This window comes from Alosa pseudoharengus, unplaced genomic scaffold (assembly GCF_046254945.1).
Source record: "Alosa pseudoharengus isolate Yale_2024_CS ecotype anadromous, Long Island Sound unplaced genomic scaffold, YU_APseudo_1.1 YU_APseudo_1.1_scf_7, whole genome shotgun sequence".
NCBI lineage: Eukaryota > Metazoa > Chordata > Actinopteri > Clupeiformes > Clupeidae > Alosa > Alosa pseudoharengus.
Window position 1 is genome coordinate 1,838,449 of NW_027468859.1, and position 15,529 is coordinate 1,853,977.

A 15,529-nucleotide genomic window follows, 5' to 3' on the forward strand; every position below is an offset into this window, starting at 1 on the left:
TGTGTGTGTGTGTGTGCGTATGTGTGTGTGTGTGTGTGAGTGTGTGAGTGTGTGAGTGTGTGTGTGTGTGTGTGTGTGTGTGTGTGTGTGTATGTGTGTGTGTGTGTGTGCGCGTATGTGTGTGTGTGTGTGTGTGTGTATGTATGTGTGTGTGTGTGTGTGTGTGTGTGTTCACGAGTCTCTCCCTGTGTTTCAGCCCAGGCCCCAGTCCTGCATCCTACAGTATGCTGACCATTACCAAGATACCCAGAGCTCCCAAGGTACACACACACACACACATTCATACACACACACATACGCACATACACACAGAATCTATTCTTTTGACAGGATGCGTTTCTCTTTTAAATGCCACCAAATGCCTGATAGATTTATTACATGAAAATGCGCTGTACTATTCTTCTTAAAGGAACACGCCACCCAATGTCAGTAGTAATATATGTTCTTACCTTAACTTTCACGAGTTGAATCATACCTCTCCCGTGTCGGTACGTGCACTCAAACGCTCTGGTGCGCGGCTGGCCTGTGTTAGCATGTTGCTATGCTAGCGGGCTTTGCCGTAACTAAGCGTAGAAGTAATAAAAAACATCCACATTTTCCCGACTTAAATACAGTTGCACGAGTAGTTGATAGAAATGCTACGGCCACACAACATGAAACGTGGCGATTTTCCAAGCGAATAAACAGGAGAACTACAATGTGTGGCGCAATAGCACTTGGGAGTACTTGCCACCTGCAGCAACTGCCAGTCTCAGGCTTTAAGCATACAAACTGGCCCTATTAAGACTACACATCCTGTTCAACTGCTTCCTCTGCCAAAAACTGTTTCAAAATAAAAGTCCTCACTACAATTATTCACTGTTAAACAATTTAACCCTTTAAACTACTGAACTTTTTAACTGTTTAGCCATTGCAACAGTCACTTGTAATCAACTATGACTCCTACCCACTGTAGCTAGTTAGCATGGTTAGCATAGTTAGCATGTTAGCATTGTTAAACAGTCTACTTTTAAACTATCAACTTTTATTAAGCTATGCAACCACCATGTCTATCCTAGCATCAACATAGTAACCATGTCTGTATTATCTATTTTAACTATACATGATATTTTACATCACAACTTTTGCATTTTCATGCACTGGTAATTCCTTGGAATTGCATTTCTAGTATTTATTGTGTGTGTGTGTGTGTGTGTGTGTGTTTGTGCATGTGTGTGTATGTGCGTGCGTGTGTGTGTGTGTGTGTGTGTGTGTGTGTATCCTAATTGTGTGTTGTCTATGGCGCCCCCTGCAGACAGCATCTTCCATGACGACCCGTACTTTAAGTCGGAGAGCAGCCTTGACCGCTGTGTTCTGGACCTGGGCTTCCGTAACGGCGGCGCGGTTCTGAACGGCAGCATGTGCAGCAGCCCGAGCGTGAGCTCGCTGAACCGCTCGCAGACCTTCACGCAGGCGTCGCCCATCTCGCTGTCCACGTCCAGCCTGAGCACGGCCGCTGGAGACTTCCCCGCCGCGAGCGGTCAGCGCCACTCGGCCGTGCTGCCGCCCTCCTACCGGCCCACGCCCGAGTACGACGCCGTGATGCGGCAGAAGCAGCGCAGGCTCCTCCCCTCCTCTGCGCAGCACTCGGCCAATCAGCACGCGCCACAGCGCCGCTCCGCCGACAGCCACAGCCTATCGCTGCGCAGCCTCAACATCAGCCACGCCCACGCCTACCGCCACCCCGAGGCGCTGGTCAACAGCCAGCCGGAGATCCGCGAGCGTGCGGGGGGGCTCTACCACGGCGGGGGGCAGTACGGGGGGGTGGCGGGCGGCGGGGGGCATCCGCTGGGCTACGGGGGCATGGGGGGGCATCACGCCGGACCTCTGCCCGGGCCACACGCGGGGGGCACTGGGGGCATGATGGGCTGCCGCTCGGGGGGCCTGGCGTCCGGCGGAGGGGGGGGCAGCGCCATCTCCCACACGGTCAGCACGCCCGAGCTGGCCAATCCCATGCAGCCGTGCGGAGGAGGAGGGGGCGGGGGTGCGGGCGGGGGTGTCGGGGGGGGTAACGGGGGGCCGGGCGGCGGCGGAGGGGGCAGTAACGTCCACTCAGGGCAGCACGGCTACGCGGCCGGGGGGGGCAGTGGGGGGCACATGCTGCGGAACCACCTGTCGCGCCCCCCCCCGCCCCCCCCGGCGTTCCGTCCGGCCACCTCCACGCCGGACCTGGTCAGCCTGCGCCAGCGCTGGCTGGGGGGCAGCAGCCCCGAGCTCCTCCACGCCCAGAAGCTCCCGCTCGCCGTGCCCAGAACCTTCCAGCCCGACAGCTGCGCCGTCGTACGCCAGTCCCTGCAGGAGGCCAGCGCTACGCTCACCCCCCCCACGTCCTCCTCCTCCGGCCCGGGCGCGGCCCAGCGCCGGGCCAACCTCAGCAAGCGCCACAGCATGGAGGTGGTGCCCCTGGGGGGAGGGGGAGGGGCCGGGAGGGCAGGGGGAGGGGCCACGGGGGCCGCCGGCCAATCACAGCGGCCACTGCTGCGCCGGAACACGCTGCTGGCCTGCTCGGCTCCTCCCACCCAGCCCCAGGCCCCCAAGGAGGCGTCCTCGCAGATGCCCGCTCAGAACGCCGAGGCGTACCAGCACCAGAAGAGCCTGTCCAACGCCACCATGCTGGTGCACAGCAGCGAGAGCGACAGCGAGGACGAGGAGGACGAGGACGAGGACGAGGCGCTCGAGCTGGACGTGCGCATCCCCGGTCTCCACGACGACATCAGCGCACAGCTGCAGGCTGCGCTGGCCAAGCTGCCCAGCAAGCCCCCGCCGGACTACCCTGGACCCCCCCGGCACAGCGGCCGCAGCCAGCGCCAGGAGCAGCCACCGCACCCCCCCCACACACACACACACACGCACACACACACACACACACACACGCCGACCGGCGGCGGTGGTGGCGGCGGCACGGGGACCTTGACGCGCGGGGAGCAGCCGGGGCTCGGACCGTCCATCTCGGAGCCAGACCTGACCAGCGTCAAGGAACGCGCGCGCAAGGAGCCGGTCAAGGAGCGCCCCGTGTCCGAGATGTTCTCCATCGAGGACAGCATCGTGGAGAGAGAGATCGCACAGAGGGTGAGCACTCAGTGTGTGTGTGTGTGTGTACGAGTTTGTGAGTGTGTGTGTGGCTGTGTGTATAGCTGAGAGGTTTTGGGTGTGCTCTTTGCAGTCCCCAGAGTGTGTGTGTGTGGCTGTGTGTTTGTGTGTGTGTGTGTCTGTAGTGTTTAGTTCCAGATGTTATTTTATAGTGTTTAGTTCCAGTTGTGATTTGATAGTGTTTAGTTCCAGATGTGATTTGATAGTGTTTAGTTCCAGATGTGATTTTATAGTGTTTAGTTCCAGATGTGATTTTATAGTCTTTACTGTAGTTCCAAATGTGATTTTATAGTCTTTAGTTCCAGATGTGATTTTATAGTGTTTAGTTCCAGATGTGATTTTATAGTGTTTAGTTCCAGATGTGATTTTATAGTTTTTAGTTCCAAATGTGATTTTTTAGTCTTTAGTTCCAGATGTGATATTATAGTCTTAGTAACCTTAGTGTGTTTTAGATGTGTCTGTTGTGTGTGTTAGATGTGTGTGTGTGTTGTGTACATGCATATGTGTGTGATGTGTGTTATATGTGTGTGTGTGTGTGTTGTGTACATGCAGATGTGTGTGTTGTGTACATGCAGATATGTGTGATGTGTGTTAGGTTATTGTGTTGTGTACATGCAGATGTGTGTGTGTGTGTATAATGTGTGTGTGTGCGTGTGTGTGTAGACACTGGAGCATCAGCAGCAGATGTGTGTGTGTGTGTGTAATGTGTGTGTGTGTATAATGTGTGTGTGTGTGTGTGTGTGTGTAGACACTGGAGCGTCAGCAGCAGATGTGTGTGTGTATAATGTGTGTGTGTGTGTATAATGTGTGTGTGTGTGTGTGTGTGTATAATGTGTGTGTGTGTGTAGACACTGGAGCGGCAGCAGCAGATGTGTGTGTGTATAATGTGTGTGTGTGTGTGTGTGTATTATAGACACTGGAGCGGCAGCAGCAGATGTGTGTGTATAATGTGTGTGTGTGTAGACACTGGAGCGGCAGCAGCAGATGTGTGTGTATAATGTGTGTGTGTGTGTATAATGTGTGTGTGTGTGTGTAGACACTGGAGCGGCAGCAGCAGATGTGTGTGTATAATGTGTGTGTGTGTGTGTGTGTGTGTGTGTAGACACTGGAGCGGCAGCAGCAGATGTGTGTGTATAATGTGTGTGTGTGTGTGTGTGTGTGTGTAGACACTGGAGCGGCAGCAGCAGATGTGTGTGTATAATGTGTGTGTGTGTGTGTGTGTGTGTAGACACTGGAGCGGCAGCAGCAGATGTGTGTGGACAGCCCAAAGCGCCCCCTACTGGCCAATGGCATGTACGCCACGCGCATGCCCGCCACAGACGGTCGCCACGGAGATGCCATCGCCAAGGCCAACACTGATGAGAGGGTGAGTGTGTGTGTGAGACAGAAAAGAACCGCTCTACTGACCAGAGGGTGTGTGTGTGTGTGTGTGTGTCTATCATAATCCTCTCTGTGTGCAGTGTAAGACTCTAGAGCGTAGATTCACACACACACACACACACACACACACACACACACACACACACACTATTCCAATCCTCTCTCTGTGTGTGTGTGTGTGTGTGTGTGTGTGCAGTGTAAGATTCTGGAGCGCAGGCTTGAGGATGACCAGCTGCTGGACGAGTACGAGCAGGTGCCCAAGAAGCAAACTGACGCTGTGGTCACCACGGCAATGCTGCCGGACAACGCCGAGCGCAACCGCTTCAGGGACGTGGTTCCGTATGAGGACAACCGGGTAGAACTCGTCCCAAACAAGGAGAACAACACAGGATACATAAACGCCTCGCACATCAAGGTGACATGAGAACCTTACAGAACCTTACACAGTTACCATTCTCATCTCATCAATCGAATGGACACGAATCACATGCATAGCAAAACAAATTGAATCAAAATCGGAATAGTGAAGTCTGGCCAAATCTAATCTAAGTGTTATAGTGGAAATATGGTTAAATCTAATCTAAGTGGGAATATGGTTTAAATCTAATCTAAGTGGGAATATGGTTAAATCTAATCTAAGTGTCATAGTGTGAATATGGTTAAATCTAATCTAAGTGTGAATATGGTTCAATCTAATCTAAGTGTGAATATGGTTCAATCTAATCTAAGTGTTAATATGGTTCAATCTAATCTAAGTGTTATAGTGGGAATGTTCAGGTCCATCCACACGCACAGCTATGCTAGCTGCACCCATCCACACGCACTAGCTAGCACCCATCCACATGCGCTAGCTAGCACTCATCCACACACACAGCTATGCTAGCTGCACCCATCCACATGCACAGCTATGCTAGCTGCACCCATCCACACGCACAGCTCTGCTAGCTGCACCCATCCACACACGCTAGATAGCACCCATCCACACGCACAACTATGCTAGCTGCACCCATCCACACGCACTAGCTAGCACCCATCCACACGCACAGCTATGCTAGCTGCACCCATCCACACGCACAGCTATGCTAGCACTCATCCACACGCACAGCTATGCTAGCTGCACCCATCCACACGCACAGCTATGCTAGCTGCACCCATCCACATGCACAGCTATGCTAGCTGCACCCATCCACACGCACTGCTATGCTAGCTGCACCCATCCACACGCACAGCTATGCTAGCACCCATCCACACGCACTGCTATGCTAGCTGGCACCCTCTGGTGTGTTGATTACAGTTTTTTCACTTGTTTACACGCAATTTTGAAAACCGGGTTCTTTTTAAAAAAATATAATCACAATTATCCAAACACCACACTCAATTTGCATAATTCCTAGATTGTTTGCAAAATGGCACACTTCAGTCAAAACATACACCCTTCAGTCAAAATATATACACTTCAGTCAAAACATATACACATATTTGTGAAAATGCTATTAGTTTTCATTTAACCAACACAGTCCTCAATGATCAGACACTATTGCAGCCAGTTTCACACTGCTGTGATAAATAAAAAACACATTTGTAAAAAAACTAATGTTAGGAAATAGCATGTGCTAGATTTTTGGCCAGACATTGTTATGTAAGGGATAATTTAGATGACAAAAAAAAATAGTGACAAACCCACAACATTCTTCATGATTCGTTTAAGATATAGGGAGAATGTACACAAATAGGCCCACTATAAACTTACCAAGCACTGCACAACACTGATGCTGCACACTGAATATTTCAAGTATTTATTTCAATACTTACAGTATTTCCTACCATAATCAGTTGCAGTAATCAACCAACAATGAAATCAAAGAAACAAATAAAATCTGTAGACAAATAAAAATTACTGCATGAAGTACATACACTTTGACTCTGAAGAAAAACTACTGTAAAAGCTGCTGCCTTTTATAGCACACCTGAGTGCTGCATTTTTAAATTAGCAGATGAGTGCTTCCACACCTGGTGGATGTGATTATACAATTCCTTCATTAGTGTGGTCATTTGCTTTGTAATGACAAGGAAGTAACCTCACAATCCTTATCTGTGTCTAAGGTGTGAAAAAGTGTGTAGAGTTTTACAAATCACTGTGTGTAATGTTTTGCAAAAAGGGTGAAGCAGACATTGTGTGTAATGCTGTGCAAATCTGTGTAGGTGTTTTGCTCTTTGGAGTAGAATTTTGCAAATTGTGTGGAAGTTTTTATTTTAGTGTGTAAACAATCGTAAAAAACTGTAATGTTGATATTTCAACATCAGCGCCACCCAGTGGCTTTGAGAGGCGAGTGCTTCACTTGCTTTGGCAGCAACATCAGCGCCACCCAGTGGCTTTGAGAGGCGAGTGCTTCACTTGCTTTAGCAGCAATATATGTGTTGTGTGTATGTACAGTGTTTGTTTGTTTGTTAGCTAATATTAATTTATTTGTGTGTGTCTGTGTGTGTGTGTGTGTGTGTGTGTGTGTGTGTGTGTGTGTATGTGTGTGTGTATAGGTGACTATCCATGGAGAGGAGTGGCACTACATTGCCACACAAGGTCCTCTGACCAACACCTGCCAGGACTTCTGGCAAATGGTTTGGGAGCAGGGGGTCAACGTCATCGCCATGGTGACCGCCGAAGAGGTGCGCCCCATCTTAACATGTTGACTGGGAGAGAGAGGGAGGGAGAGGGAGAGAGAGAGAGAGAGAGAGAGAGAGAGAGAGAGAGAGAGAGAGGGAGGGACAGAGAGAGAGGGAGGGAGATAGAGAGAGAGAGAGTGAGGGAGAGAGAAAGGGGGATAGAGAGAGGGAGAGAGATAGAGAGAGAGGGAGGGAGAGAAAGAGAGAGGGGGATAGAGAGAGAGGGAGAGAGAGAGAGAGAGAGAGAGTGAGGGAGATAAAGAGAGAGAGAGGGAGGGAGAGAGAGAGAGTGAGGGAGGGAGATAAAGAGAGAGAGGGAGAGAGAGAGAGAGAGTGAGGGAGGGAGATAAAGAGAGAGAGGGAGAGAGAGAGAGGGAGAGAGAGAGAGAGTGAGGGAGATAAAGAGAGAGAGGGAGAGAGAGAGAGAGTGAGGGAGGGAGATAAAGAGAGAGAGGGAGAGAGAGGGGGGGAGATAAAGAGAGAGAGGGAGAGAGAGGGGGGGGTTGAAGAGAGGAAAAAAAGAAAGAGAAACATGATGAGATGAGCCAAACAGAGACAGGCTTGCACTGTACACATGTGTAATGTATGCATTATGTGTGTGTGTTTGTGTGTGTGTGCGTGTGTGTACATCTGTGTGTGTGTGTGTGTGTGTGTGTGTGTGTGTGTGTGCGTGTGTGTGTGTGTGTACATCTGTGTGTGTGTGTGTGTGTGTACATCTGTGTGTGTGTGTGTGTGTGTGTGTGTGTGTGTGCATGTGGTCACCCTCAGGAGGGGGGAAAGAGTAAAAGTCACCGCTACTGGCCCAAGCTGGGCTCCAAACACAACTCGGCGACCCACGGCAAGTTCAAGGTCACCACCAAGTTCCGCACCGACTCTGGCTGCTACGCCACCACCGGCCTGAAAGTGCGCCACCTGCTGTCCGGCCAGGAGAGGACCGTCTGGCACCTGCAGTACACAGACTGGCCCGACCAGGGCTGCCCCGAATACGTCCAGGGCTTCCTCTGTAAGTGTGTGTGTGTGTGTGTGTGTGTGTGTGTGTGTGTGTGTGTGTATGTGTGTACGCAAAGCTTCCTATGTAAGTGTGAGTGTGTGTGTGTGTGTGTGTGTGTGTGTGCAAAGCTTCCTATGTAAGTGTGTGTGTGTGTGTGTGTGTCCGCAAAGCTTCCTATATAAGTGTGTGTGTGTGTGTGTGTGTGTGTGTGTGTGTGTGCAAAGCTTCCTCTGTAAGTGTGTGTGTGTGTGTGTGTGTGTGTGTGTGTGTGCGCAAAGCTTCCTCTGTAAGTGTGTGTGTGTGTGTGTGTGTGTGTGTGTGTGCGCAAAGCTTCCTATGTAAGTGTGTGTGTGTGTGTGTGTGTGTGTGTGTGTGCGCAAAGCTTCCTATGTAAGTGTGTGTGTGTGCAAAGCTTCCTCTGTAAGTGTGTGTGTGAGTGTGCAAAGCTTCCTCTGTAAGTGTGTGTGTGTGTGTGTGCGTGTGTGTGCGCAAAGCTTCCTCTGTAAGTGTGTGTGTGTGTGTGCGCAAAGCTTCCTATGTAAGTGTGTGTGTGTGTGTGTGTGCGCGCAAAGCTTCCTATGTAAGTGTGTGTGTGTGTGTGTGTGTGCGTGTGCGCAACGCTTCCTCTGTAAGTGTGTGTGTGTGTGTGTGTGTGTGTGTGTGTGTGTGTGTGTGTGTGCGCGCAAAGCTTCCTCTGTAAGTGTGTGTGTGTGTGTGTGTGCGCGCAAAGCTTCCTCTGTAAGTGTGTGTGTGCGCAAAGCTTCCTATGTAAGTGTGTGTGTGTGTGTGTGTGTGCGCAAAGCTTCTTATGTGTGTGTGTGTGTGTGTGTGTGTGTGTGCGCAAAGCTTCCTATGTAAGTGTGTGTGTGTGTGTGTGTGTGCGCAAAGCTTCCTATGTGTGTGTGTGTGTGTGTGTGTGTGTGTGTGCTCAAAGCTTCCTATGTGTGTGTGTGTGTGTGTGTGTGTGTGTGTGTGTGCTCAAAGCTTCCTATGTGAGTGTATGTGTGTGTGTGGTTGTGTGTGTGTGTGCAAAGCTTCCTATGTGAGTGTGTGTGTGTGAGTGTGTGTGTGGTTGTGTGTGTGTGCGCAAAGCTTCCTATGTGAGTGTGTGTGTGTGGTTGTGTGTGTGTGCGCAAAGCTTCCTATGTGAGTGTGTGTGTGAGTGTGTGTGTGGTTGTGTGTGTGTGCGCAAAGCTTCCTATGTGAGTGTGTGTGTGGTTGTGTGTGTGTGCGCAAAGCTTCCTATGTGAGTGTGTGTGTGAGTGTGTGTGTGTGTGCAAAGCTCCCCACGGAGGCCATGCAGCGAAAAGAGGAGGCGTGTTCCTCTGAGCAACATACGTGTATATTGCACGTTACGCCCAAACCACACCCATAATTAATGTAGCTACTTCAGACCACCCCACCAACAGTCATTTATGGTAAAATAGCAACAGCACCCGAGATCCACCCAGAAAGCTACTTGCGCTTTGCGTTTGATACTTGCGTTTCAGATCGCTAAGATAGCGCCCACTATCACACTCCATCCCTCTCTGTTTCACACACACACTCCATCCCTCTCTGTTTCACACACACACTCACATTCCTCTGTGTGTGTGTGTGTGTGTGTGTGTGTGTGTGTGTATGTGTGTGTGTGTGTGTGTGTGTGTGTGTATGTGTGTGTGTATGTGTGTATGTGTGTATGTGTGTGTGTGTATGTGTGTATGTGTGTGTATGTGTGTATGTGTGTGTGTGTGTGTGTGTATGTGTGTGTGTGTGTGTGTGTGTGTGTGTGTGTGTGTGTGTGTTGCAGCGTACCTGGAGGAGATCCAGTCAGTGCGGCGCCACACCAACAGCATGCTGGACCCGTCGCGTAGCCTGCGCCCCCCGGTGGTGGTGCACTGCAGTGCAGGCGTGGGCCGCACGGGAGTCGTCATCCTCACCGAACTCATGATCTGCTGCCTCGAGCACAATGAGGTGGGTGTGTGTGCGTGGGTGTGTGTGTACGTGGGTGTGTGCGTGGGTGTGCGTGTGCCTGTGTGTATGTGTGTGTGTTTGTGTGTGTGTATGTGTGTTAAAGTTGATGGTAACCTGTTATTATGTGTTCTTGTACAGTTGTGTGGTTATTTATGGGGTGTGCGGTAGTAGCCTTTTTCATATGATTGAATGAACGAGTTTTAAAAGTCTCCCTCTTTCCCTCCCTCTATATGTGTTCCCCCTCTCCCTCTCTCTCTCTCTCTCCCTCTCTCTGTTCTCTCTCCCCCTCTCTCTCTCCCTCTCTCTCTGTTCTCTGCTCTCCCCCTCCCTCTCTCTCTCCCTCTCTCTCCCTCTCTCTCTCTGTTCTCTCTCCTCTCTCTCTCCCTCTCTCTCTCTGTTCTCTCCATCTGTGCCAGAGGGTGGAGGTTCCCATCATGTTGAACAGACTGAGGCACCAGAGGATGCTGATGGTGCAGACGCCGTCTCAGTACAAGTTTGTCTACCAGGTCCTCATACAGTTCCTCAAGAACTCCCGGCTCATCTAGAACCCAATCTGGAACCCCCGCGGAACCGGCTCATCTAATCCCTAACGCAGAACCAACAGTATCCCCTGCGGAACCAGCTAATGCAATCCCAAAATGGAACCAACAGTGTCACCCGCGGAACCAGCTCATCTAATCTACCGCGTAACCCAGAACTAATATGTCGCAGTGGAACCTGGAGTGTTAGGACCCTCCAACGTTCCACAGTAGAACACTCCGGGGTGCCTGGCGCTCCTCTGGTTCTGCTTGGTTCTTTCTTTGTTGTCCGCTGCTGTTCTGCGTTGCGTCGTGGATTGGCTTTCTGTTTTTGTTTGTTTGTTTGTTTGTTTGTTTGTTGGCCATGGGCTGAGAGAGAAGCTGATAACCGATGCAAGATTATGGTCCAGATTAGCTTTTCCTCTGTGTCAGAGAGAGAGAGAGAGTGTGTGTGTGTGTGTGTGTGTGTGTGGATGATTGATGAGTGTGTGTCACTAAGCTCCTGGACAGAGACCAATGTACCCCACACAAACATGATGGTGATGATGATGATGATGATGATGATGATGATGATGATGATGGTGATGATGATGATGATGATGGTGATGATGATGATGATGATGATGATGATGATGGTGATGATGATGATGATGATGATGGTGATAATGATGATGATGATGACGATGATGATGACGATGATGATGACGATGATGATGATGACGATGGTGATGATGATGATGATGGTGATGATGATGATGATGACGATGATGACGTTGATGATGACGATGATGGTGGTGATGATGATGATCAACAATTTTTATATATTTTTCATATAAATTCTTATTTTGTAATATTGGGGAATCATTTCTTAAATCATTTCAGTGACGTGTACTAGATGCAGAGCTCGTATAAAAGTGTTAAAGCTGGTCATTGCCATATTCTTTTGAAACACACTTCATAATGTTGCTCTTAGTCAGAGACCTCAGAGACCATGTGTGAGTCGTGAGCAGGAAAGGAGCCCAGTGACCTGTGTGTGTGTGAGTGTGTGTGTGTGTGTGTGTGTGTACATAGCAGCTCAATGGTACCTATCCTGTGTGTGTGTGTGTGTGTGTGTGTGTAGCAGCTCAATGGTACCTCTCCTCCCACTTCCTCCCTTGAGGCCATTACTCTGAGTCTGTCCTCGTTGTCTGAGACATTTCAATATGTAATATTTGTATGGATATTTTATTTTTTAATTTATTCTTTTTTAACTCTTTGCCTTGTGAATGGCAGTCTGATATCTGCCATCCACCCACCTGGGATGTCTGGGGCCCTTCACCCCTCTCCTGCCCAGAGAGAGTGCAGGAGTCTGGGGCCCTTCAGCCCTCTCAAAGACCTGTCCTCTCCCTCAGGCAGGGGTGAGGGTTGTGGGGTATCTCTGGGCAGGGGTGAGGGGTGTGGGGTACCTATGGGCAGTGGTCAGGAGTGTGGGGTACCTCTGTCCCTCTTGGCAGTGGTGTGGGGTACCTATGACCCTCTACTCTCTGGGTGGACACCAGTCTGACCTTCTTTCATGTTAGCTATTCCTGAAGTTCAGAGTATGTAGCCATGACCTCACCTGGGGTCAGTTACACCTGAGTGCAGCTCCGGAGAGCTTACCTGGGGTCAGTTACACCTCACCTGGGGTGAGATACACCTGAGTGCAGCTCCAGAGAGCTCACCTGGGGTCAGTTACACCTCACCTGGGGTCAGTTACACCTCACCTGTGGTCAGTTACCCCTGAGTGCAGCTCCAGAGAGCTCACCTGGGGTGAGTTACACCTGAGTGCAGCTCTAGAGACGTCACCTGGGGTGAATTACACCTGAGTGCAGCTCCAGATAGCTCACCTGTGGTCAGTTACACCTGAGTGCAGCTCTAGAGACGTCACCTGGGGTGAGTTACACCTGAGTGCAGCTCCAGATAGCTCCTCAAAGTTACTTCCTTGTCCGCCATCTTAGCGCCACTGTTAGTGCTCTAGTCAGTCTGTTCTGCACATGCACAAAAGTCAGTTTAACCAGATATGGTTCCTCAAATGAATTGTTCTAAAGGACCTTTGGTGGAACATCTCGTGGGGCCCTGCCTGACCTGTATCATGCATCAGAGACTTTTACCACAGCTAAAGGGAGGTAGCAAAGGTCAAAGGTTAAAGAGCCGCGCAAAGCACTTAAGAATCTAGACAGAAGAGTCCCTCAGGCCGAAGTGTACGGTTAGAGACTTGAGGACGTCGGTATGATCAGAGACTTGAGGACATCTGTAGAATCAGAGTCTTGAGGACAAGAGACTTGAGGACATCTGTATGATCAGCGTCTGTAGGATCAGAGACTTGAGGACGTCGGTATGATTTGACTCAGACAAACAACAACAATGCTCTCGGTGGCCTTGAGTCCTTATAATCCCTCTCGGTGGCCTTGAGTCCTCATAATCCCTCTCGGTGGCCTTGAGTCCTCATAATCCCTCTCTCTCCGGACTGGTGGTCACCTTGTTCCTGTAAAACATTTTTTCCCATCTCCATGCGCAGGTGCCTGTGCCATGCAAAACAGATTGGACCTAGTGTGTGTGGCATAGTGTGTGTGTGTGTGTGGCGTAGTGTGTGTGTGTGTGTGTGGCCTAGTGTGTGTGTGTGTGTGGCGTAGTGTGTGTGTGTGTGTGGCGTAGTGTGTGTGGCGTAGTGTAGTGTGTGTGGCATAGTGTGTGTGGCGTAGTGTGTGTACTGGGCTTGTGCAGGATAAAACAACAAGAACACGAGAATCAAAACCTTTGACAGGAAAAGTGCTGCAAATGTGATCTAAGCGTAGTGTGTGTGTATGGCATAAGCCATGTCTTCTTCAGAAAGCTTTATCTGTCTGTATAAACCTGTCCATGAATGTTTCTCATATAGCTATTTCTATTGTTGTTGACGTGGTACTTTTAAAATACTGCAAGTAAACAAAATGACATGCATGCTTTTTAATATTGATACGTGTACCTTTAAGGGTTAATATTGATACGTGTACCTTTCAAAATCTCCAAAGGGGATGATGTTGGTCTTGTGCTCTTCAGTGCAACAGTGCACCTCCTCCTCCTCTCACTCTCTCCCTCCCTCCTCTCCTCACTCTCCCTCCTCCTCTCTCCCTCCCTCCTCTCCCTCCTCCTCTCCTCTCTCCCTCCCTCCTCTCCTCCTCCTCTCACTCTCTCCCTCCTTTCCTTCTCCTCCTCTCCTCACTCTCCCTCCCTCCTCCTCTCCTCCTCCTCTCACTCTCTCCCTCCTTTCCTTCTCCTCCTCTCCTCACTCTCCCTCCCTCCTCCTCACCCTCCTCCTTATCTCCTTTTCTTTTCCTCTCTTCTTCTCCTCCTCTCTTCTTCTCCTCCTCTCTTCTTCTCCTCTCTTCTCCTCCTCTCTTCTTCTCCTCCTCTCTTCTTACCCTCTTCCTGTCTCTGTCTTCCTCTCCTTTGCATCTGTCACTCTTCTCCTCTTCCTCATCTCAGCATCCTCTTCCTCTTCTCATCCTCCTCTCCTCTGTATCTTCTCCTCTTCTCTTCATTCCATTCACTCATTCCAACTCTTTATTGACAGAATATTCCCAGATCAAGTCTCCATGTGTTTTGTGTACATATGTTTTGTATATGCTTTGCAAGTGCATCAGATCTGTTTGTGTCCCATATTCATAAGCTGTCATACTGGCCTATTATGCAATAAAGCCTTATTTTCTCTAGGCCTGCTCTCTATCTGGTCTGGGTTAGGGATTGGGTTAAAATAGTATGCAATAAACCCATATTTGCTCTCTATCTGGTCTGGGTTAGGGATTGGGTTAAAATATTATGCTCTATCTGGTCTGGGTTAGGGATTGGGTTAAAATAGTATGCAATAAACCCTTATTTGCTCTGTGCCTGGTCTGGGTTAGGGATTGGGTTAAAATAGTATGCAATGAAGCCTTATTTGCTCTCTATCTGAGACTGTAAAATGCATAACAGATATTGGAGTACAATTAACAAACCCATTTACTGTAGCTGTCTATGATTTAACTGTCTTCGTTTTCACAATTTAAGACAATCCCTTGCCATACTTTGTTATTTAAACGTTCAAACACTTGAGATTGTTAAATGGACTTTTTACTGCTAGATGAGATACTAATAATTCCGATGAGTGATCTATCAGTGAAAATTAGTGAAAGACTAATAATTATGTTTCACCACTCAGTTCATCTTATCAAAATCCTCATCATATCGGAGTTTCTAAGTGAAAAGTAACATTTGAAAATAAAAATAGTTGCAGATCTTTTTTTGGGATCTTTCTAGATCAGGTGTTATTTTTAATGTGAATTCCATCCATAGTTTCAGTATTTGACTTGTAACATTTATGATTGAAAAGTGGCACATCACTGATGGGGGAACGTGCATCTATAGAACCCCACTGATGAGGAACGTGCATCTGTAGAACACCACTGGTGGAGAACGTGCATCTATAGAACACCACTGATGGGGAACATGCATCTGTAAAACACTCCTGATGGGGAACATGCATCTGTAAAACACTCCTGATGGGGAACGTGCATCGGCACTTGTTTACATAATTCTTTTGCACTTCAGGTTACATTCATTGGTTTGGTACCTGTACCTGCACAATGACAATTAAGTGGAGTCTAATCAAATCCAGTGTTGGCCACTAGGTGTCAGGCCTGACCTGTGCACTGGCCCCAGTCCCTGATGTTACTCAGTGTCTCCCCCTGGTGCTTAGGGTGCTGCACTGCAGTAGCAGGTCAGTTACAGTAAGATCTAAACTAGTCTGACTCATCATAGTCACTGAAAGGGGCCAACCTGGGATCACACACACACACACACACACACACACACTCTCACACACACACACTATCTCTGATCTGTATTGGAGCAGCACCTGGTC

At 49.3% G+C, this 15,529-nt stretch overlaps 1 protein-coding gene across 1 annotated transcript in view; it reads left to right on the forward strand.

Moving 5' to 3' along the window:
* LOC143110369 (tyrosine-protein phosphatase non-receptor type 14-like) overlaps positions 1-14,342 on the forward strand; it is a 61,932-nt gene extending 47,590 nt beyond the window's left edge. Inside the window, exons 12-19 of the mRNA XM_076273239.1 lie at positions 197-260; positions 1,295-3,108; positions 4,358-4,495; positions 4,706-4,924; positions 7,045-7,173; positions 7,939-8,173; positions 9,951-10,114; positions 10,531-14,342. Coding sequence (XP_076129354.1) covers positions 197-260; positions 1,295-3,108; positions 4,358-4,495; positions 4,706-4,924; positions 7,045-7,173; positions 7,939-8,173; positions 9,951-10,114; positions 10,531-10,659 — 2,892 coding nt within the window. The 3' untranslated portion in view covers positions 10,660-14,342. The remainder of the gene's footprint in view (positions 1-196; positions 261-1,294; positions 3,109-4,357; positions 4,496-4,705; positions 4,925-7,044; positions 7,174-7,938; positions 8,174-9,950; positions 10,115-10,530) is intronic.
* Positions 14,343-15,529: the final 1,187 nt, after the last annotated feature.